Source organism: Patiria miniata, unplaced genomic scaffold (genome assembly GCF_015706575.1).
Source record: "Patiria miniata isolate m_02_andy unplaced genomic scaffold, ASM1570657v1 HiC_scaffold_29, whole genome shotgun sequence".
NCBI lineage: Eukaryota > Metazoa > Echinodermata > Asteroidea > Valvatida > Asterinidae > Patiria > Patiria miniata.
Window position 1 is genome coordinate 8,057,804 of NW_024037068.1, and position 24,155 is coordinate 8,081,958.

Here is a 24,155-nt window from a genome sequence, read left to right on the forward strand (position 1 = left end):
AGTCTTTAGTATTCTATGGCATGACGTAACCTTACAAATGGTGAGGGATTACATTTGAATTGAAACACGTATATCAGTAGTATTCAGATCGGTATTATACAATCAATTTACATCATGTTTATTTGTTACTAAATGGGAACATACGATATATTTGTTTAGAACGTTTGATAGTACGGCTTAACAAGTGATTCACCGCAATCCAGTTCATTGGAATAGATTCAAAGGCATCGAACCTCTTGATTATTATTTAGCTGTAGAGAAACTAGAGCCAATATTCTTCTTAGTTTGAGTTCAAAAAAATGGGTTAAAGATGTTTTCAGGCCGACAAGCGGATTTGTTCGTCAATTTATAGCTTGAGGTATAAAATAATGATGACGTCGCAATGTACAGGGTGACCTCGAAAAAAATGCAACCCTAAAACGTTTGCCTTTAACCAAAAAAAGGAACTGTCGATTTTTTTTGTTATGTTATGAGTATCAGATTAAGGCTGAGAGCCTTTTCTTTTAAATACTGAAACAATCATGAAAATAGCACTTTGGGTTGCTGAGAAAATGCCAAATATGTAAACGTAGTCATTTTTCATCCTGTACACAAACAATTACCACAGTAAGGGAGTTTCACTGCAACTAGTTGTGCATGACCTAATCCTTACAAACAACAAGGCACATAATATGACAAGAGTACAAATGAATTTGATGGAAACACGTTTTATTTTCTACCCAAACAGGTATCTCATCCTTTTAGTAGTATTTGAAATCTTTTCAGCATCATAAATATGTCAAAATATTGAAGACATTAGACTAATGAAGGATAATTGCACAGCAGACTTACAATAAAATGTTCCACTATGTTTTGTGTACATGATGAAAAATGACTACATTTACATAATTGGCATTTCCTCAGCAACCCAAAGTGCTACTTTCAGGATTTTTGTTTCGGTATTTGAAAGAAAACGCTCTCAGCTTTAATCTGATACCCAAAACATAAAAGTTCACAGATCCTTTTTATTTTAAAAGGCAGATGTTTTAGGGTTGCATTTTTTCGGGTCACCCTGTAGTAAAGTGGGAAAAAAAAGGAAATAAGTATCAATTACTCAAAGTTAAGTGTTACAAGTTAGTTGTAAATAATGAAATGCATTTGAATATTATGCGTGTTTATCTGATGTTACATTTCCGAAGTTTCTTATGAATATTTTCCCTCGTAGAACATACAAATGACATTTTAACGGTGGAGGTTTTCAGTCAATATAACATTATTATCAGTAGAATATATTATAAGGCATTCCATTCGTTATTTTTTTTTATTGCGATGTTCGAATTGTTATGTCATGATCATGAATCACGAACTAGGGCCGGTGAATTAAGAATCAATGGTAGATTGCGTCAGTTTTACGTGAGATTTTTCAGTTAGAAATATGAAAAGAAACATTCTAAAACACTGACATGTCTATATATCGTGGTGTTTTGTACAGTGTTCTTTTTATGTGGGCCATTCTATAGATTTAGGTCTAATGTATGAAACTGTTCACGTCCCTGTTACCTTAGATTGTCTACTTTGTAATGTTTCATTCCATTATCATACAAAATGACGCTATGTGTTTTGTTGGGAAGGTAGTTTGCTATCCATAATCACCGTTTGAGGACAACCGCATTAAGGAGTGTATCAGAATTATACAATCATTGATGTCAGATGTAACAGGGACAAGAAAAACAAAGTAGACCCCAAATGTATAGAATGCTCGATATCAAAATATTAATCGGTTCTGATTCTATACAAAAGAAAATAATTTCCCTCAAGTAGGCCCGTTTCCCTTTTTTCAGAAAGTTGCTAACATTATACGAATGGTCCGTAATGTCATCATAGTTCGAACTCTTTATTCAAATCATAGTGTTACATTTTATTACAAATCGTATTGTGTAACCGTGGGTTTCTCTAGCACGGTTTCATTGTATATAGTTTGGTGTAATTATTATAGCATTCTTATTAAATGTAAGAGCCTTTTCAAATGTGATTCATCCAAGCTATTTTTGAATTTAAGAAGATTCAGACAAAAACATTTACGGCACTAAACGTCTGTTTTATTGTATTTTATTTTACAGAAATAGGAGTAAATTCATTTTGGTTTTAGCGTTTTAATTGTACAGGCGTGCAAACAAGATAATGAACTGTAAAGGGTCCAGTGCTCATATTATGATGTCATGATTTTGATCATATACAGGGTGAGTAAACACACTGCAATAATGGAAAGAAGCCATATTTTTTTTTTCAAAACCAAGTTGGAGTTTTGAAATGTTTAAACATTTTTTTAGAATGACATATTAATTAGTAATTTTGAGTGAAAACAAATGAAGTTAATCGTATTCACCGTTTGACTTTAGTGAACCTTTCTACTACGGTACCCAATTTACGTTCTTGTCCACGAGGCTTCTGAAACAGCAACAAATGTGTCCCCGGGGCCGTTCTTTCCATGAAGTCTAGCGCTGAGACATGCATTGCCTTGCACGGTTGCTAAGTAGAGGGCAGAGCTGCAGTTGTGTGAACAATGAAGGACACATTCACTATAGTATAGTCCACAGATACTGTGAATAACGTGAAGGGAAAACATAAAAAAATAAATCTTGAGCTATAAGGTTCAGTCAGTTTAATGTCTTTACTGTATCGTTTTCCGCTCTTAATTGTGAAGCCTAGTAGACAAAATGTAAATTGGGTACCAAAGTTACTAAAGGTTCACCAAAACAAACACGGTAAATGGGATTGACTTCATTTTTGTTCACACAATGTTACTAACGAATATGTCATTATTACAAGGTTTAACAAGTTCAAAACTTCTACTTGGTTTTGAATAAAAGATGACTCCTTTCCATTTTTGCAATTTTGTTTTACTCGCCCTGTACTTTCTGATTCGCAACACACGTTTTTTTTTTTCTTTTTGGGTTGTTTTTTGTTGTTGTTTTTTGGTGGTTTTTTTTCTGTAACGCCCAAACTGCCCGAGCATTCTATGGTTTATGATCCATCAAGGAATTGATTTAATGTGAGACAGCGTTAGGAAGGTGGTAACGGGTTAAACGTGTCGTATTATTTGCATAAATAATTACAATTCACTTGGCTTTCAAAAAAAAATACAAAAAGAAAGTTTTCTAATTTACCTACTTTGGATTTAATAATTGAATATGGTGAATGTACACAGGTATAATTAACATTATATTAGCTAAGTGTTAATGTATAACTTGATTTAAATGGTAAAGGTTTTCATTTTTTTTATCGCAGTTGTAAGCGGACTTTTTCAGTAATGTGAAGCGATTGTAGTCTTGAAATTAGAAATTATATAACATATTAAGCATTGATAGACGTATCATTACAAAAGCAAATATTCTTGAATACAATATTACGGTATAATTTAACTACTATATTGGAAGCGGTGAAGGTTTTCATTTTATTAGATTTTGAAGTGAACGAAACTTTATATGTGTTACTCAAATGGTATCGAATCAGGGTGAAACACATCACCATCAATACAAATGAGTGCTTTGAAGCCACAGTGTAAGGTTTGATTATGAGCTCAATACTGTTTAGGATTAGCCTATAAACCCAAATTTGAAAAAGCAGGAAACTCATTTTCAAAAACAGTCCGGATATATCAAAACGTTGGTATCAAACATTGCATTACAATACATTGTCATCAAATGAGCAATAACACAATAAAAGTATTCGCACTTCTCTATAAATAAAGTAATAAAAAGTAAAAACTGGTGGGCGAATGGTAAATGCTAAATCTGTGCTGTATGTCTGTGCTGTTGTCATTCACTTATTTTCCCCGTTAGCCCATTTGTCTCCATGCGAAAAAAAAAATGTTTCGCACTAAAGTATAGACCGAAAGCACAATGCCAGTAAGTTTTCGACCATGCTCACGAGTATTCGATATCTAGAATAGAACTTTTTTTGTCAAATAGCGAGTCGAACGGTCATTCAGGACGACGAAAAGAGCAGTGATTTGAAGTACGGTTTTTTTCTTGAAATTGCATATGCATTCGAGTAAGATGTATATGAAAATATTTCTGTGTTATCGAGGAGTGGTAGAACGTTTGATTTTTTCAATCAAAAATGATTTCGAAATAAAAAAAATTGACGGAAGTTGAAGAGGTAAATTGGTGGATTCCATTTCCAAATCGTCGGAAAGCTTCCTAAAATTCCACTTTATTATTACTTAAAGTTATCATATCCTTTACAAATCCCCTTAAACTTTGAAATTAATTGTGTTTTCTTTCTTTCAACCAATGTAACTGACTGGATTGTTCTCGTCTTCGATAAAAGTGTCATTTTTCGTTCGTCAAACTTAACCGCAGTGCGTCGTCTGCTAGCGGGGAAAACCGTCATCGTCTGCAATTTATTGCCGTGCGCATGCGCGTGCATAATGACCATTCTTATGGGCCGTGAACATACGTGACCATGCTGTATTTGTATAGTCCTAAATTCACAAAGCAACGCCCCAGGTGCATTCTGCGCGACATCACGCAGTACACGCGACGCAAGACGCGCTCGCCAATCTCCATAAAAGGAGTTGTTTACATCTTACTTGCAAGCTGGACACTGCATTGTTTAGCTAGAGAAAAAAAAACAGGTTTTTTTTGACCGAAAAGGTACTTATGATTTGGAATACAAATGTTCTTGGTCGGCATTAATCACTCTGTGTAAGACCGCTTGGAGTCTGGGTGCTGATAATTACCCTCGCCTTCCGCTTGGGTAATTATCAGGACCCAGACTCCAAGCGGTCTTTAGACGGGGTGATTAAAACTTTTGAAGCACACATTTATTCCCTTATTAAAGATCAGCTATTCTCGATATTTTCTTTTGAGCCACATTACCACATTTTTCTTGTACCCTATCTTTCTTTAAATGAAGGTAGGAAACGTAATTCTGCTATTAAAACGTTATGTGTTTCTTTTTGTATCTTACCCGTGATCCTCCCCGCTTGCACGTCATTTGCCAGGCATGCTTAATTCTACACGGTGTTAGTTTATCTCCTATTCGTGTGAGTGCAGCTAAGCAAGTCTACAGGCACGCTCAGCCATATCACCAGATAATGAAGTAACAGTTAAAATTTGATGTCACGCTGTCGATCAGATGGCGAAATCGGCTAACAATGTACACATTATGCTTAAAACGTCTGCAGGCAGCGGGCGGATGCGAGTTAAAGTGGCGCTTGCTATTCAACGAATCGTCATATGATGCGTCCATAGTTAAATATTAAACCCATTAATAAAAACTAGTTGACTGCATTCACATCGCACAGGTTATGAACCGTATCATTGACCTTAACCTTTACAGACATTGTTCAATTAAGCTCACCAGATGCATCTACGTGCGTACGGTTGTGGCCCAGTAACTGGGTCATATTGGCCACGATATCAAATTATATTTCCTTCAAAGTGAGAGAGTTTATGGAAACTGAAGCCCTGGGACTTACTCTTGAGGTTATGAACCCCCAAAATTTCTGGGTTGAGTTCAGGGATAAAACTGACTCATTTCACATTCTGCGTAAGAACATTTGGGCTGTTTTGGGTTATAAAATGTCGTTGTAAATTACCAAAGAAGAGCGTCACCGCTTGGCAGGATTCAGAAGCGCGTAGTTTTGCAAACCAGCAGCCGATCGGAGAGTCAACAGCATTTGTTTTCTTTCCGATTAGAGTTTACAGCATGTGGTTTACACTGTCATTGGAATGATTGGTACCTAATTATGAGAGGAATTATTATTATTACATGTTAATTCCCGTTATTCCCGTTAGATGTCCTACATTTCTGAGTTTCGCATTATAAATCTGATCGGGTTGATAACTTATAATAGTAAGAACCAACATTCAAAGATTAATACGTTGCATTATTATTACTGTGCAGTCTACTGTACAGTTCTCATGTTATGAGGTTATGAATATTTAATGAGGCAATATTGTGACCACCAAATCTCTACAATACAATAAGTTATGATTCCAGTTCTTTGCACATTTACTCCTATGGACTGAAAATGCACCGCCTGAAATGTCAAGGTCATGTGACCCTTACTAATGGGTGTTTCGCAAGTGCACCGATTAAAGATTTAATTTCAATTTTAATAACTGCAAACTTCTTGAAAACAATCTTTACATGTTAATCATTTGGTATGTCCATTAGACATTCAAAAACATGTTGGGAACAACTCACTCCGTGGTTGTTCTGTTACAACCACAATCTCTAGTTCATCATTATCGTTGACAATTTATAAAGTGCGGTCAGTATACTGCGTCCTCTCTTGTTTTTGTTTTTTTTGACGCAATAAAAAATCATCATTTTCTCTAAACAAGACAGTGTTGCTTTTGACATGGTCCAAATTGGTAATAGTGTGTATAGTTTGTATTCAGGTTGCTCCCTAGTATCCATCAGGTCTGGAATGTCAACGATAGACGCGTATAGAATGCGTATAAGACGCGTATACGCGTATAAGACGCGTATATTCTACCACCTCTTGTGTATGATTTCTGATCCTACATATTAGCGTCCTCAACTTCTAAGACGGGGTCATAATGAATGATAGCAACCACGCGTATGTCTATAATGATTTTCCCATTTATTTGAATACCATAGTCACTATGTAGAATTCCTGTCTCCATAGCTCTGCACGGTGAGTGACCAGTTCCTCATTTTAAAAGACGACAATAACGAATTATCAATTGATTTACATACCGTTATAAAGGGGTGATCAAAACCATCCTTAAAAGGTATACATATGGAGACCTTACAGTGGCGTAGCCAGCAACTGCCCTTTTTCATTCGAGTGCCCCTTTATTCGCAAGTGTACCCCGCCCCTCCAATATTTTTAAAGATTGCCCTTTTTTATTGTTAAACACTGCCTTTATTTACAACTAGACGCTGTAACGATATGACTTGAAGCTTTGCATGGCGGATGAGATAAAGTAGAAAGACTGCAGGTAACACCATTTTGGAGAGTAATCTCTTTTTTGATGAAGTGTGGTACTGAAAAGAATCGGTTATTGAGTGTAGAACTCCCCGTTTCGCAAAATGTGCTCTGTCCGTCATCGGGAGGGTGTGAGATCTAACAAGTGCCTTTTGGGAAATTTTGCGCGTTTGCCTCCCTGAAAGACATCATATATTGTCCGATAGTGTGTATGATTGTCCGCTTTGAACAGCGCCGTCATTGAAAGATGGTTCCAGTCCGCCCCCCCCCCCTATTTTATTATACGGAGGCCAAGTGTCCAAACAACCTGTCTACATTTCAGCACGAATGTAAGAGTGCCTTTTTCAAGAAATGAATACCCCTATTAAGAATGACCTTGCTACGCTTTTGCCGTACATGTGTATTTTTAATGAACCACATAAAATAAGGAGACAAAAAGCCAAGCTGGTTTGGGTACATTGATGGAGAACCATTTACTCTAAGGCTTTTAGGCCGGACCAAATTGAATTGAACAATTCTATAAGGCCAAACCACATAGGCCTACAAAGAGTCTACATTCTAACTAGAAAAAAAATAAGAGAATCCTCTAAAAAATATATACCAAAACAACTTGATTTGAATAGTTACTTACTGGTAGAACGATTAGTTACAGTAATTGTATTATCAGGTACATCAGTATTATTTTAAAAACATATATCAATTGATTGGCAAAGCCTTGAAAACTTTTTTCTAAATGTTAACCTTTGCTCAGGTAATAGGGTAATACAGGCTTGGAATGCCTCAGATTTCCAGTCCCCCATCATTTTAACTATTTCACAAGGAAGGCCAAATTACAAAACCCAAGTCGCCCCTCCTCTGCAATAACTGTGAGTGCTAACAGTGATTGTGGGAGGTGTAGTTTAGTAAACAGCTTGGAGAAAGTGGTCTTGACTTTGGAGGGAGAAAAAGGCTTGTAAGCTGAACTTTGAGGTGTGATGAAGGCAGGCCTGGGCTATCGCAGTGTACATTTGGAATTACAACATGTATTTCAATTTACCATAATGTAGCTTCATTTGAAATCTATTGCCAAGAGTTCTAAGTTAATTCCTTTTTGGGTGTCTCGCAATACTCATACGCCAAATTGTTTTTTGTTTCGATGACCCGCTTTTGCCATTCACCTATTGTATTCAAATGTTTACATGTACAATGTCGCATTACACCTTGTGAAACATCTTAACTGATACTTCGTCAGCCACTGCCAGCTGCCCATCTGGCGTGAATGTAATTCCTAATGGGTTATGCAAACCCCGAACGAGGCAGTCAAGAAACCTGCCATCTAGGTCATAGTGGTGAATATGACCTTTGTAACGGGGCCCCAGCATTGTAACATATATACCGGAGCTATCAGCGTATACATCTAGGCAGTACTTTGCTGGTTTTCCGAGGATGGTTGGTTCGATTGTGAAGAGTGTATAACTATTACCATCAGTAACGGCCACGAATGGTCTAGCTCCGTAATTACTGATTATAACTCGATCCTTGTTGTCAACAGCCAGCTGGGCAGGGCAAAGTTTTACTGGTACGGTACGTAGAAGCTCACCATTACTAGGTTTGTGTTCAGTATACACCCATCCTTGGTCATAAGTAACAAGGATTGTACCATCCTTCTTGACCGCTACACCCCTGGTCCTGGGAGAGTGGGGCTTACCGACCTCATCTGCTGGCACCGTTGGGAACTCGTATGCCAGCGAGTTGTCGCTGTTGAACACCTTCACCTTTGGATCGTAAGTCTCAATAACCACGAAGCGATTGTGAATGGGTTCAACTGCAATTCCACGTGGACCTATGGGGATTAAAGATACACAAAAAATACAGTTATTGAAATCAAGGAGGCCTGCTAGTCAATCTTCAAAGAATCATTATCTGAACTAGGCCAAAACATTGACCGTGGGCAGAATTATTTGCAGGCATACTCACATTTTTGAAGCTGTATTGTACTTTTCTGTTTACCATCGATGCTGAAGATAACAACTCGGTTTCCATACATGTCAGCCACAGCGATCTCATCATCACGTGCAGCGATGGCAAGATAACAGCTGTGTGCACAGCCCTCAAATTTAATCTCACGAAACAGCTCCCAATGGCCTCTTCCACTGCTAACCTGCAATGCGAGTCAATGACACAGCAATGTCGTTCAAAAGGACTAATCGGGGGATGTTCCACATTTCAAAATTCGAATCGAATATTCACACAGAAGCAGGTGTATTTCTCCAACTTACTCGCTTGCCACGTCCAAAGATCGGCTTGATAGGACCCGTTGTTGGTTCCCCTCTGATCGCCTCTTGACCTGAACTCCCTGCTACTTCAGTTGTCTTTTCTGCCTGAAACAAAATATCCACTTACTTTTTGAAAAAAAATCATTTGCAGTGTCACCCAGTGAGGCTTCGCTGTAATGCTCTGGGCTTATATCAAGCTTATCGATTGTGGTTCGTTTGAATTACTGAAGGACTGCAACACCATTTTTTCCTGCAATGAAATCTGGCAGAAACTGCATGATGCACAGGACAGAGTTATCGAACGTTCTGGTGTATTCTGGTGTATTTCTTGTTCCGAATGCTGCAACACTGCTGCTTTCTTGTTAGCCCCGGGTTGCGACACGACTTTCATTTACCGGTCCAAGAGAAGTCATCCTTGAGTCATCTTTGCACCTGTCTCACTCACTGACGCCCTGACTGACCCACTGATTGAGTTGATACTGACGCCAATAATAGGGTTGAATGCTGCCGGATGTGTAGAAGAGGCACATGAACATACTTCTGTCCAAGCAAGCTATGGGACCATTGTTACTCGGCTTGACTTGACTTTGTTGAAATGTGCACCGACATGAAAATGACGACATACTTGATATGTTTTACATGAAGTTTCAAAAAAGTGACCGTCTGACCATTTTTCAAATAACTACAAAACCACGAGGTAAATTTTGAAAATGTTTGGTTGTGCAGATACTCCTGTACGCCTTGGCTTCAACCCCTTTGTTTCATTTAGTTTTAATCACGCAACACTTCGTAATTATCAATTGATCACAACAACATATTTGGACCCTGTGACCAAATTCGTTGCCTTAATCAATTTCAGTGCTGTGTAATGTAAGCTGTGTAAAATCCTGCATGATATAAAAAGTGCTTCGGTTGGAATTTGAATCATTTACTTACTTTATCAACCATCATGACAAGACCTCAGTTTAATGCTCAAGGGCAAATGATTCATCTCCAAAACCACATCAGCCTTTTTTTTTCAGAACATGCAGGCTTTTTACAATTGACCTCATGTTTGTGTTATTATTTTAAAAACACTCTGACTGACACTTTTTGGGACATACTGTGTAATAGTATGTCAAAACTAAAAAGGATTTATTTCAGGGATCTATTTCATTGACGCTTGATAAAGCTTATTAGGCATTCTTTCATATATTCATATATTTGGGTAATTATCTGTCTTACCTGTTGCCTGATTCCCCTACACTTGCAACATCTAGGTCTCTTGCAAGGCATCGTTGGACCAACTGTTTGCTCGTCATTCATCGACTCGACAGTTGCAGTCTTTCCTTTTCTAGTTGCCGTTTTTCTCTAAATAAAAATGAAACCTCATGATTATTTTTAAAACATGAGCTGAAACGTCATTTGCGCTAAATTAATTCCAGTTAAGTTGCAACAGTGTATTCTTAGCTAATAAAGCCTTGATCGGGTTGTCTAGCTATTTTCTTTGGACATATATTACTACACGTATTACTACATTCTGCTTGTACCCTTTCATTCTCTGAATGAAGGTAAGAAACCTAATTCTGCTATTAAAAACGATATTTATGTGTCTCTATGTGTATCTTACCCGTGGTCCTCCCCGCTGGCCACGTCTCTTGCCAGGCATGCTTGGTTCTACACGGTGTTAGTTTAGTGTGAGTGCAGCTAAGCAAGTCTACGGGCACGCTCAGACATATCACCAGATAATGAAGTAACAGTTCAAATTTGATTGTCACGCTGTCGATCAGATGGCGAAATCGGCTCACAGTGTACACATTATGCTTAAAACGTCCGCAGGCAGCGGGCGGATGCGAGTTACAATGGCGCTTGCTATTCAACGAATCGTCATTATGATGCGTTGATAGTTAAATATTAAACCCATTGAACTTTGTGTATCAATAACAACTACGTAGTTGAGTGCGCTCACAACACACAGGTAATGGATCGTACCTTATCTTTGACCTTAAGCTTTCAGACTTTGTTCATTTTAAGCTCACCAGATGCATCTAAACACATGCCCAGCCACTGGGTCATATTGGCCACCGTCGATATCAATATTTTATTTCTTCCAAAGTGAGAAAGTTAATATATAAGGACACTTACTCTTGAATTCATGGGTTATAAAACTGCAGTCGAATGGGGTAACCTCGATCATTTTTAGGCATATTTAACTATTGCTTTTATAACAAACTTGGTAAATTGGATTGCCCCCAATATAAGTTTCCCAGCTATTTTGAAACATTTGTTATTCAAAGTCACCATCTCTAACATTCTTTTTCGTCCTAAAAAACTCACAGGCTTTAAAAAAAACAATTTAGTCATTTGCCATTCAATTTCTAAGTTTGGTCACCCTCTTTATAGTCACCGGGTCGAGAATATTCGTCATTACAGATCAAATTCGTCTAAGCTGTTGCAGCACTCGGAGATTGAATTCGTCTTATATAAATCATTTAGATGAATTTGATTACTGAATAAAAAAGGTTTGGCGTAGGCGAGATAAAATCGAATACTCCGGGACGAAAACGTGTGGTCGTTGTTTGAATTTGCTTGAACTGAATTTGAAATTGTCTGACAAAAGACAAAACGGAAGTGCATTAAATTGATAGTGATGGACGAATTTGAATATTTGAAACGGTGAGTTCGAATGATAACCGGTTTAAAATAGCCGGGAAAACCTGTATTTAAAACATTTAGACTAAACTCTACACTTTGGTGTTGTTTGGTGTCAAAACATAGTATTTAACAAAGGGGTGGGGCCCAAAAACAGATGTGACAAAAATTAATTTCGTTTTGGGGCAAGTTGGCCAGCCCTAATAATACCGCTGGACAAAACATTTCAACATTTTTTTTAATTGTTTCGTTCCAGGTGAAATATAGAAAAAAGGAACATTTGACCCTATATTTCTAAAAAAAAATCCGAGTGCCTCTTTGATTGTGATTCCTTGTTGTTCCTTGACCTCTGACCTTTGACTTCTTGTAATTTGACATTACATAATTATCCACTTCAAATCCACAAGTGCATTACACTTTGCAGTGGCATTTTCTGAAACTAATTATATCAAATTTACTGACGAATGTTGTTTCACAAATATTTATATTCACTTGTAACTAAAATATAGGTGCTGACCAAAGTGACCCTACTGACCAAAGATATCCCATTTAATTCATGGGTTACTTATTACACATCCTCCGTGAGAGCATTTGGGCTGTTTTGGATTTCATCATGAATGGCTCAAGAAGAGCGCGCCACCGCTTGGAAGGATTTCGGAAGCGCATGATTTTGCGAACCACCAGTAGCCGATTGGAGAGTCAACTTTGCGATGGAAATATGTGCCAGATAACGACGATGGCAGCATTTTTAACTTTTCGTATTAGAGTTTACAACATGCAGTTTCAAAGTGTGATTGAGATGATTGGTACCTAATTATCAAATGGGAATTATTATTAATTCCCATTAGAAGTCCTGCATTTCTGAGTTTTGCCTTTGCATGCCGGGTTGCCTACATTGTTGTATTATCAAAAGTAGGTCTGTACATCAAGTTATACACCGGAGTATACAGGGTGAGTCCAAAAAAAAAGCGAAACCCAAATGTCGGGACTTCTGTTTCAGTGAAGTATGCATGTAGCACTTTCAAAATCCAGGATATGAAAGTCCTATGCATAGGCATTCTTTAGTACAAGACTCATTCAAATCACTCATGTACTTTTCAAGGGCGGTTCCAGAACACAATTTTTTGGGGGGGCACAAAAAATGTTGGTCCCCCAAAAAAGTGGGTCCAAAAAATTACGGGGTGGGGTTCGGGGCCCCGAAAAAGTTTTGAATTCTAGATGTTCTCTGGTGCGATCTGAGGCAATTTCTGACCACCTTAACCAATGTGTTTTTTTTTTGAGGTAAAGATGGTGGTGTACTCATCGCCTGCCTTTATTGCGATGTCATATAAAAAATAAAAAAAATTGGTTTCGTTTTTGGGGGGCTCGCCCCCTTGGCCCCCCCCCCCCCCCCCCCCGATCCGCCCGTGGTACTTTTTAAGTTTCGAAATTTTAAACGCAACCACTCTTTTAAAGTTCTGTCCACGGATCACAAAAAAAGGTGAGCGTTCTTTCGTTAGTCCGTTAGCTAATAGTTACAAACGTTGACATTGTCTGTTGCCCCTACATGTTTTAACAGATTTTTCACCGAACTTTGTGAAAATTATCAGTAGCCCAACCTCAGCATGTCACATGACCAAACTGGGGTTAAAGGTCTTCATGGGGTCAGGGTTGTTGTTGTTTTTTTTTTTATCAAAACACTACTCCGTCCAGGAATTACATTGCACATCCACATGAATCATGCATGAACACGAATTCGTTGGCCCGCAGCTTCCCAGATACGTCCGATCGTGCTTGCTTTATTCCATGTTCTGTCTTTCAAAACGACGGGGCTCACTTGCAGGATAACTAGGTGCTTACCACTGCTTACCAAAGACTAACCGAGTGCTTACCTAGAGCTTTCAATAAAGGGAGCTAATCAATTGGCAATATATGTACATAGTATTTTCAGAAAACAAGCTGATTGTTTATCTTTATACCAGTCACTGCAACCCCCCCCCCTCATGCTATAACTTTCCCTTTGACCTTCGCCATTCTTCAACAGTAATGCTTGTGTAACACTGACCCCAAGGAAAGTTGATTTACTGCAGTGTTGGATAACATTCAATTGATTCTAAGTTCTAAGTAAAAAAAAAAATCAATAAATAAAAACAACAACAACGTAGCTTCACTGAAACCAAGCTTGGCTACACTAAATAGCTTCATCATTCGACGAAATTATAATTCAATACAAAAGGTTTTTCTTGATTTATCATCCAAAAAAACGAGTAAGTTTTACTTCAGTCAAGCAGAAAATAAGTTTGACCGTGGTGACAACTTTCTATGCAGCGCGCCCTCTTTTGAAGGAAATTGTATTTGGCTTCAAATCGACTTTTATTTTTCGCGCTAGAAACAAACCAGGACTACATAGTTTTTTTTTTTTTTTTTTTTTTTTATTTCTTGACAATTTATCGTCCGGAAATCGAGTGTTGTTTGTGTTCCATGCATGTTGATTTGATAGGAATGGTAATTTCGTGCTCAACACATCTACAGCACATTGTTTTGGTTAGCCTCAATTTTTTTTTTTTTTGGTTGAGGATTCCTGGGCCTATATTACGAACATTCATGGGACGAACCTTTAATTTGATACAGCAGATATTTCTTGGGTTACCGTCGGACAAATCGGTGTGTTGCTTTCGTTCTTTGTATGTTTGCTTTAATTGGGATCGCAGTTTTCAAGGCGAAACATACCGCATTTTTTGGTTATATTATAGGTTTTCCCAACTATTTTCAAACGTTTATCATTCGAATTCACAATTTCTAATATTTTAATGTGTCCACCAATATCGATTTAGTGCACTTCCGATGTTTATTTTTTTCTTTTGTCAGACAATTTCAAATTCAGTTGAAGCAAATTCAAACAATGAGCACACGTTTTCGTCCTGGACTATTCGATTTCATCTCGTCTAGGTCGAACCTTGTTATTCAGAAATGCAATTCGTCTATTTGATTTATATAAGACGAGTAGGATCTCCAAATCCTGCCATTCGGCATTAGCTTGGACGAATTTGACCTGCATGCAATGACGAATATTCTCGCCCCGGTGACTAAAGAGGATGACCAAGCTTTGAAATTGAACGGTAAATCACTAAATTGGTTTTCTTAAAAGTGTGTGATATTATTTTTTCGTGGACGAAATCGAATGATAGAGTTGATGAATTTTAATGATAAAAATAGTTTAAAATAGCCGGGAAAACCTATATTTTTGTTGTTGGACTATTTTCCCAACGTTTTTTGTTACTTTACAACCAATCATTCAACGGAATTGTTATTCCATATAGCGGATGTTTCTTGCTTTATCGACTAGAAAACGAGTGCGTTGCTTTAATTGTTCCAATAAAGAATAATAATAACATATATAAAAAAATATATATAAAAATATCGAAATGAAATTAGGCTACTCATTCATGACTCGTAGTTTTGATCAAAAAGCCGATCAACACAAATTCAAACTATATTCACAGGTGTGTCACAGCGAAATCGGTATGGCAACCAGTTTGAATGGGACAGTGACCCAGAGCTCCAGAATGACCTTATAAGGCATGCAACTCGATGAATGGCGCTTACTATGACGTATTAGTCATTCATAAACTTGTCACCGAACCCAAGGCAACGATTCGGTACACTGCACCCACACAAAGAAACCCGCCGTAAATAAAGTATGCGTCAAGCATCGTCTGTTTTGATAGTAATCGCGTGCAACTGGTGTTCGGCAGTACTTGGCGTACAGTTTGGGACTGGACGATGTCATGATCAGTTATATTACAAACAGTTAACAAGAAAAGAACTGAGTTTAGCGTTCTTGGTTTGGTTTTGTAGAAGAACTTTTAGAAGGAGAACTTGTGTTCGCAAGATGGATGCGGCAATTTGTCTGATGATTGCTGTAATTCTTACAGCAGGGGAAACTTGTAAGTTCACATTTTTGAAGGTTTGTAGTCAGTTCTATAGGTTTCGAACGATAGACGCTGCAGAAATATGCCAAATCGTTTAAAATTCACAGATATACGCACTGGACACCCGTCTCATTTTTCTTGACAACATCGTGTCAACTATTGCGTCTTGAATAATACTCGTCGTTACTTGCTGTTATCAAACCAACGTGTCTTTCTTTTGCGCTATCGTGAAGTTTCCGCGTGTCGTAAATTCGTTTAAAATTCTTTTCCCCCTCTTCAAGCTGACGATTCGTTCGACTTCAACGAATACGAACGTTTATCAACAGGCAAGTATGCACGGGTTTTGCTTTTCGAAAATAAGTAATTAGTCAATAATAAATTTACTACTTGCTGTTATTCCAGTGAATGCAGACCAGTGTGTTTCCAACCCGTGCAGCAATGGCGGTACATGCTACAACGAATACGGGGGGTACGGCTGCCTGTGCCCGGCCGGTTACAGCGGGCCACGCTGTGAGCAAAGGCAGAACAGCGGAGGTTAGTGTGTTTTTTTTTTTCAAATTTGAATATCGTAATTTTGTTGAACGTTTAGCGCCTGATTCACCCTGCAAAAGGTCTATGGAATATTTTCTTGCACAGCAAGGGTCTATGATAAGCGAGCCGATTTGGCAATTAATTATGCAAAAAGCTGCGTCTTGACCTCGGGATTCTGAATTTTCAGCGGGCGCCTTCTATCTGTTCTTCGGTAACTCGTTGGTGTATGACAAAACCTTTCATAAAAATCAGCCAATCCACAGCTTAGACCACATGTTGTGATTGAATCATTGAAATTTCGTCACAATCTCTAAAGACTATGCTGCGGTGTATCCCACGTTTGTACCGTTGCTCTGCCTACGTAAATGTCTGAACCTCGAACTAACCCCCCCCCCCCCTCCTCCACCTCTCCCCCACCCATCCCCAACCCACGCTTCGAAAACTTGAATAGTGCAAGTAATATGACAGCACGATGTTCTTATCCTTTTGAACAGGGAGGTTGGGTTTCTGCCCTGATATCACAGATGACAGGGTCGGGCTGTGCGTCGAGGATTGCACGGACGATTCGTCCTGCCCAGCCCCGCTGAAATGCTGTTCCAATGGATGCGGCCACGTCTGCACGGCTCCGGTCATAACAGGTGAGTTATCTCCGCTCTTTAGTATGATCAGTATCGCCAATTAGGCCATTTAAGGTAGTTAGAATCATTTGCATTAATCCCAAAAGTAACCCACCAAATCATTAAAGATCGGTTCTGCATGGTACTAGACACCCTGTGAAATTATTTTGTCTGGCTTGCTGTCATTTCAAATATAAATCTATCAATTTAGAACAGTTTATATTTTTTGTGAATATTTCCCCCACTCTTTTTTGCTTCCGGTGTTAAAGAAGTGCAGTTATATTAAAAATAGGGATTTCGATTTTAAAACTGTCATTTTGGGGGTGGATATTTCGTTAAACCAAATTGTTAAATCAAAAACATTTTGGTAACAGCGTTAAATTGTGGTTGTTCAGTTTCATTCCCGTTTCAAATGACACGCTCTATTCTACAAGAATTAACAACTGGAATTCACTAACAAGCCGATAGTACTTTGGAAAAGGGAATCCAAGAGCGGATCCAGAACACAATTTGTTGGGGGCCAACAACTATTGTTGTTCCCCCAAAAAAATTTCCGAACAATTTACGGCGTGGGGTTCGGGGCCCGCTTAAGGGCCGGGAATTGTTTTGTTTTTGTTATTTCTGTTAGATTCCAGATTCTCTGTTGTGCGATCTGAGACAATGTTTATTTCTGACCACTTTAACCTCATTTTGTTGAACAAAGAATTAAGCCTTTTTTTTGCGACCTCACTTAAAAACAGAAATGATTATTTTTTGTTTGGGGGGGGGGGGGGGGGGGCATGGCTCCTGTTCCCCGCCCCCTCCCTGGATCCGCCGTTGAGGGAGTCCAATTACAATTGTACACACAGTCACTTTGCGTGAACGCAAAGTGTTATTAGCTTTTGTCATATTTCCTTTCAATGTTGTGTTTATTTATAGAGGACATTTGCGGCAATGGCGGCACGTGCGTATACAACACCACTTTCCTGACCACTTTACCCTCATTTTGTTGAGCAAAGAATTAAGTGGTGTACGCAGGGGCTGCCTTTTTGGCGACCTCACTTAAAAACCAAAATGATTCTTTGGGAAGGGGGGCACGGCCCCTGTTCCCTGCCCGTCACTGGATCCGCTGTTGAGGGAATCCAATTACAAAGTGTCATTAGCTTTTGTCATATTTCCTTTCAATTTTTGTGTTTATTTGTAGAGGAGATGAATTGGTGTATGTCCAACCCGTGCGGCAACGGCGGCACGTGCGTATACAACAGGCATGGGTACGGGTGTCTGTGCGATGCTGGTCGATTCGTCGGCAGTCACTGTGAAGTACCTGTTCTCCAGTCCCCATCACCATCGTCGTCATCGTCGTTTCCTTCATCCCCATCACCACCATCACCATCACCACCAGCAACATCGTCGATATCACCACCATCTTCATCATTGTCTTCATCATCAACATTGCCAGGTTAGCGTCTCCTTTAAAATAGATCATGTGGTCTATGACGTGGCATATTTTGCATGCCATTTGGCCCACATTAAACAGTATGGGCCTATGTCAACACTAGTCTTTTAAACATCCATATTTCAAGAGATATACACGCAGTGCAGAAGAGAACCGTTTGCCTAACGTTGGCATCACGTGACCACAATATCCAATTTAGAAAACAAATTTCACCTAGTCTATTGACCTGAAGCATAATGACGTCATGCTTTGTTTACACGTGCGCTGTCTTATGTGAGTTTGGCAGTTCTGTCCCAGCCTCGCTCTCATAAGAAATCGCACATGTAAACAAAGGGTGATTACATCATTATAAAAGTGATTCAGATCTATCTGGTACGACCACAGCCTCAAAACTCGCGCCGTGGATTAAAAGTCTGACACCGGCTTGCGCGCTTTTGACCAAAAAAATCCACCCATACATTCCGTGGAGTGATAATTTCTTGAACAACGCAAATGTATTATATGAAAAGTTCGACTGCGTCGAAAGTTGTACTTCCGCGTGCAGACATTTAATTCATCCTTAAGTCCATACAGCATTTGGATTGGTGCGACACTGGAAAGCCACTCTGAACGAAACGGGCCTCAACTGCGTTCTGAGAAACCCACTCATAAGATCATGCAAGATTGCAAAATTAATGTTTTCAGTAGGCCCTATGGTGAAGAATATAAAATGTGTTCATGTTCATTAAGAGTAACTTTCAAGTCAGGCCTGGATTTAGTATTTCGTAGGCCCTAGGCATCAGTGTTCCGAAGAATGGAGAAGGAAGGGGAAAGGAAGAGAGAATAAGAACAAAGTGGAGAATGTAAATAATAAACATCGCTGCTCAAAACTCCTCGAAGCTAAAATCCGGTTCTGAAACCCATGCCAAAAGATTGTACATTCTGTCATGTCGGCACAAGCTGCAGCGCGAAGTCGCTTCATATACGGGGGTTGACTGCTACAACTGTGCATATAAAAAAAATATGAAAATATAAATAATCCACTATAGGATTTAAAGACACCCCCCCCCCCCCCGCGCTGATGTCTGGGATCAGGGAACAGGCCTGAACAAGATATGCGCAAAGGTACCAAGGGCGGATCCAGAACACAATTTTTGGGGGGGGCCAAAAAAAAATTTGGTCCCCCCAAAAAAAGTGGGTTTCAAAAATTACGGCGTGGGGTTCGGGGCCCGCTTAAGGGCCCCGAAAATTTTTTGATTCTAGATGCTCTGTGGTGCGATCTGAGGCAATTTCTGACCACTTTAACCAATTTTTTAGGAGGAAAAGATGGTGGTGTACTCATTGCCTGCCTTTATTGCGATGTCACATTAAAAAAAAAAAAAAATTGGTTCCGTTTTGGGGGGGGGGCCATGGCCCCCTTTGGCCCCCCCCCTGGATCCGCCCTTGAAAGGTACTGAGCATGTACATGCAGTTTTGCGACAATGAAATAAAAACATTATAGCTGGATTGAATTTTGTATTTTCGAACAATTTTAAAAATTAATTTCGAACGATTAAAATACAAGCTCTCAAAATAACAAATTAATCATTCTTGCAATTGTTCTCCAATAGAAAAGAAAGAAAATAAAACAAAAAGTTATGTGGCGATGGCCAAGTCTTCAGGAGTCGGACTTATGACCCTAACTCAATGAGCCCCTTACCGACTTCCATATAGAACTCTTCTGGGACTCGGTACCCGGCCCACCACACCTCCTTCCCTGTCCATCCATGTAACTCGAAAGTCAGGCACCATAAAGGGAGGAAACGAGGTGGCACCCTAAGCCTTGCTGCCGAGTCAGCAAAAGAACCCCGTACCTATACGCAGATGCCAACCTGGACTTCCCAGACAGTCCCAACTTGTGAGTCAGCTTACCGACCGACCGAGCTAACTGCTGTTGGTAAATGACCACGGGAAATAAATACTCTTCAATGACAGAACTGCGGTCAACGAAAACCAAAAAAATGACACCATGCGGTTTCGAACCCCTAACCCTGGGTCCGCTGTCAGACAGCTTAACAACTATGCTGTTTCAGTAGGTGCTTTTCTCTTTGCGTTTAAAAACATAATCCTTAATTCCACAGTGGGAGACTTACTCTGTGTTTCATAGCTGCGCGAAAGATGCATCAGCATCGTGCTATACACATGAATGCTGTTACGTAACTCTTTTCTACAATCATTCTTATGTACCGAGCAGTTGACTATTCAGAGTCACTACGAGCAATTAACCTCACCATGCTCGTCCTTATTCTGTCTCATCGATGATTGTTTCGCGTCGCGCGTCTTTCGGCCGACGCTGATATGTCGCTATCATTGAGATAATTTCTAGCAAGTTTCCTCCACCTCATTATATTTATATCAAACTACTGACCCATTTACAATTTTTTTTACGAGGGAATTTTGTTTGTCTGATTCTAATTCAGCTCCCTTAGCTAGCTTGGGAAAATTCATCCGGGGGGGGGGGGGCTGGACACCTAATTATACTGGGACGCTCTTACCATTTATGTTTACTCGCGCTTACATTTTTGAAAGCTTTTGTACTTTGTTTCTCCACTTTCTCTGCTACTAAATACATTTTAGTTTCTCACGACAAAAAAGTGGGGGTAATTCAATATACAAATATAACATGGTTTGAGGGTGGACAGTCGATATTCGCTCCCCGAGGTATTGGAAGTTGACAAACTAGTTCCTGAGGCGAAGCCGAGGGAACTAGTTTGTCAACTCCCAATACCGAGGGGAGCTAATATCGACTGTCCACCCGAAACAAACCTTGTTATATTTGTTTTACTATACCTCATACATATTCAGTTGCCGAATTTTGTTTTATTATTATGCACCTAAACAAAATTTGGGGAAACTTGTACAGCTCACCAAAAGATTCAACTTCAATTACTAGTTCGGTTCGTTTGCAATATAATACAGTTACTACAGTTGTAAATACAGTTGTTTGCAATGTGTACAACTTTCTTTTGTACAGGAGACATCTTTACACGGTCTATACATTTTCTCCAGTACAGCATCATTGAGCTCTGTAAATTAACATTTACGCGAACCGTGCACCCGTGCGACAGTTCCTCGATTGCTCTGTAAAGCGCATGCGTAATAGACTGTCGCACGGGTAACCCATGCGACAGTCTACTACACATGCGTATTTACAATGTGCGTGAATCCTCGCGCGCGCGTTTGGTAAACAGCAAGAATAACATCTGGCACGTGATGGTGAATTGACCAGTGAACGTTCGGCTCTCGATCATGAATATGTATGAGGTATAGTAATAACCCATCCCCGCGGTCAAAAAGTGTGGGGTATAACCCCCACCCCACCCCCTACCCGGGAATTACACCCCTAATGACGGCGAACGGAGCCAACAAGCCTGCCACTCGCATGGTCTTTTTTTTCGAGTCCGGGTTGCCATACGCCTGACTCAAGTCTACGATCACGAAAAGGCCTTTGAGATGAAACAAAGCAAATCCATGAATCTTTTGCCGACTGAACGATCTAAATTGGGGTCGTATTGTGTAGAAGCGAGTATAATTTTTACTAACACCTGCACATGTAAAACGCCAATCGGCGGCGGCAGAACGTTCTTATAACTGAGGGCATCACCAAAAAGAGGCATTTTCTCAGAATAAAAAATTCCTTCAGTAAAAGAGGAGAAAATTGTGAAACTGTTTTCGTTTGCATTGCAAGGAATACATGTTACCCAGAGTAAAATTTACAACCAACATCTACATACACTTTTAAAAATGTTTGCATTACATTTTAAAAGCGTATAAAAGGAGCACTATTATTTCTTTGCGGGACAGTTTTCCATTTTGAGAGGGGCATATTTTGTTTTATTGCGAGAGGGGTCATTCGTGTTTTCGAGGGATAGTTTTCCATCTCGAGAAGGTTCACAATCTTGTTAATGCGCGAGGGGTGTTTGTGTTTTTGAGGGGCACATTTGCATTACAAGAGAGGGATCATTTTTAAACGCAGTCATAATGCTTTCGTGTGCGCTTCAAGCTCATTTTCATCTCGAGGGGGCACATGTGTGACCTAATGTGGCAAAATGAGGAATTTCCCCCAAAACCATGCTATGAGTAATCAACGCATGAAGTTGGATACACTAGGAAAATCATGTAATAAGAACCGGAAAATCTCCCTGTCTAAAAAAAAAAACATTATAAAAATATGTGGCTATAGATTAGGCCTATTTGGGGTGGGGGTACAAGGATGGATCCAGAACACACTTTTTTGGGGGGGGGGGGGGGGAGGGGGGCTGTACAAATCAAGCATGGCCAAACTGGTATAGGTCCTAGCTCTCTGAGAGAGACCCTAAAACTTGTGTAAACACTTTTCTCTGCGCGTGTGTGTGTGGGGGTAGGCCTATGTGTTTTATGGCACACTGCGGTAGTTTCGTAGGCCTTCCCCCAAGTTTTCGTTGGCCCCCAAATTTTTCATAGGCCCCCATTTTTTTCCGTAGGCCCGAGGCACAGTGCCTACTATGCCTATTGCGTAATCTGGGCCTGCACGTTATTCCAATAACCTAGCCTAATGGGTCTTCTGAGTGGCTCAATGTTTGACCATATGTTGTTGTTGTTGTTGTTGTTTTTTCCTCGGGGGAACCGTATTTATTTAGAAGAAACGTTTCATTTGCGTTTTACAATATGTAAATAGTTAATCAATAAACGCTGTGGATAAGATTTTTTATTTGTTTTTAGACATCACCATACTTATTACATATGGAACAGTCTGATATCGATTTCATATCATCAAAATAATGACAATAGTAAATAATGTCATAAATACAACAACAACAACGACAACAAAGGCATTTCGGTTTTGTGAATGAGACATGGTGTCGATCTATTTGGGAAACAAATAATCAATGTAATCAATTTATTTTCAGGAGACGACAATCCTGGTAGCCCTGAGGACGTCGCTGGTAACCAACAGCTGCCGACGGCCATCATTATCGCTGCGGTTTGCAGTGTAATAATAATTGTAGCGATACTGGTGCTCACCGGGATTTTCTTGTACCGAAGAAGGTGAGTCGCCATGTCACGAATAGTTCTAGGGGACAATGGAAGACAGGTTTCCCTCAACCCCGTTCCCATGATGTCGAGCAGTACGCTCCCACCACTACCTGCTCTCTCACACTGGTATTGGATCATTTGCATATCCATTTTTGGGGGGATACGTATGCAAATAGAAGAGGACGCTGCTCCGTGGCGACCACCCGTGTGCATTTTCTGTCTCGTCTTTTTAGTCTTTTCGTCACGTTTTTAACCCGTATTTCGTAAGTTTTTACCCTTTTTGATGTGTGTGAGGTGTTATACTAACCTCAAGGAACATGTTGGTGCGCCAGTTTTTATTCTCTGCACTGTTAATCGGTGTAATTCGTCATGCTTCTACTCAACTAGCTGAGCTCCCTGCGAGTACAGTTTATGAACGGCCATTGCCCATTGTGTATACACGGGAGACATTGTTAAAACTGAGGTCAACGGTCACAGCCACACCTGGTCTGGAGACGGACATTCCACCTGAGACCCGCTCGACCCAACGTAAAAGAGGCAAGAAAGGAGGCATCAGAGTGCGACTTCGTCGGCGGAAGTACAATCCTCCTCTACCTTCAATCATTTTAGGTAACACTCAAAGCCTTAGAAATAAACTTGATGAGCTGAAAGCGTGTACAAACTACCGCTATGAATTCAGAGACAGTAGCTTAATGTGTTTTAGCGAGACCTGGTACAATCACACTGACACCACTTTTGATACGAGCATTGAAGGCTTTTCATGTGAACGATTGGACAGGACCGCAGAGTCTGGCA

General features: G+C 39.7%; 2 protein-coding genes across 2 annotated transcripts; one reads left to right on the forward strand and one right to left on the reverse strand.

The window, feature by feature from the left end:
* Positions 1-7,790: 7,790 nt before the first annotated feature.
* On the reverse strand, positions 7,791-9,077 carry LOC119735411. Its single transcript, XM_038209108.1, has 2 exons — positions 8,903-9,077; positions 7,791-8,768 (listed from the first exon to the last, which is right to left on the reverse strand). The coding sequence occupies exons 1-2, from the start codon at positions 8,970-8,972 to the stop codon at positions 8,140-8,142; spliced, it is 699 nt and encodes a 232-aa protein (XP_038065036.1). The 5' UTR covers positions 8,973-9,077; the 3' UTR covers positions 7,791-8,139.
* A 7,133-nt stretch (positions 9,078-16,210) lies between these two features.
* LOC119735142 (protein eyes shut-like) lies at positions 16,211-23,376 on the forward strand (the record flags this gene model as incomplete). The annotated part of the gene is made up of 4 exons (XM_038208843.1): positions 16,211-16,277; positions 16,769-16,912; positions 18,075-18,329; positions 23,234-23,376. Coding segments are annotated over 4 exons (609 nt in total), but the record flags the coding sequence as incomplete, so codon positions are not given.
* Positions 23,377-24,155: the final 779 nt, after the last annotated feature.

Excerpts from the sequence above, each read along its gene's own strand:
- LOC119735411 (XM_038209108.1), bottom strand. The coding sequence starts at position 8,972 with ATGTATGGAAACCGAGTTGTTATCTTCAGCATCGATGGTAAACAGAAA. Across the intron at positions 8,769-8,902 it reads TACAATACAGCTTCAAAAAT|GTCCACGTGGAATTGCAGTT; the intron begins GTGAGTATGCCT and ends TAATCCCCATAG.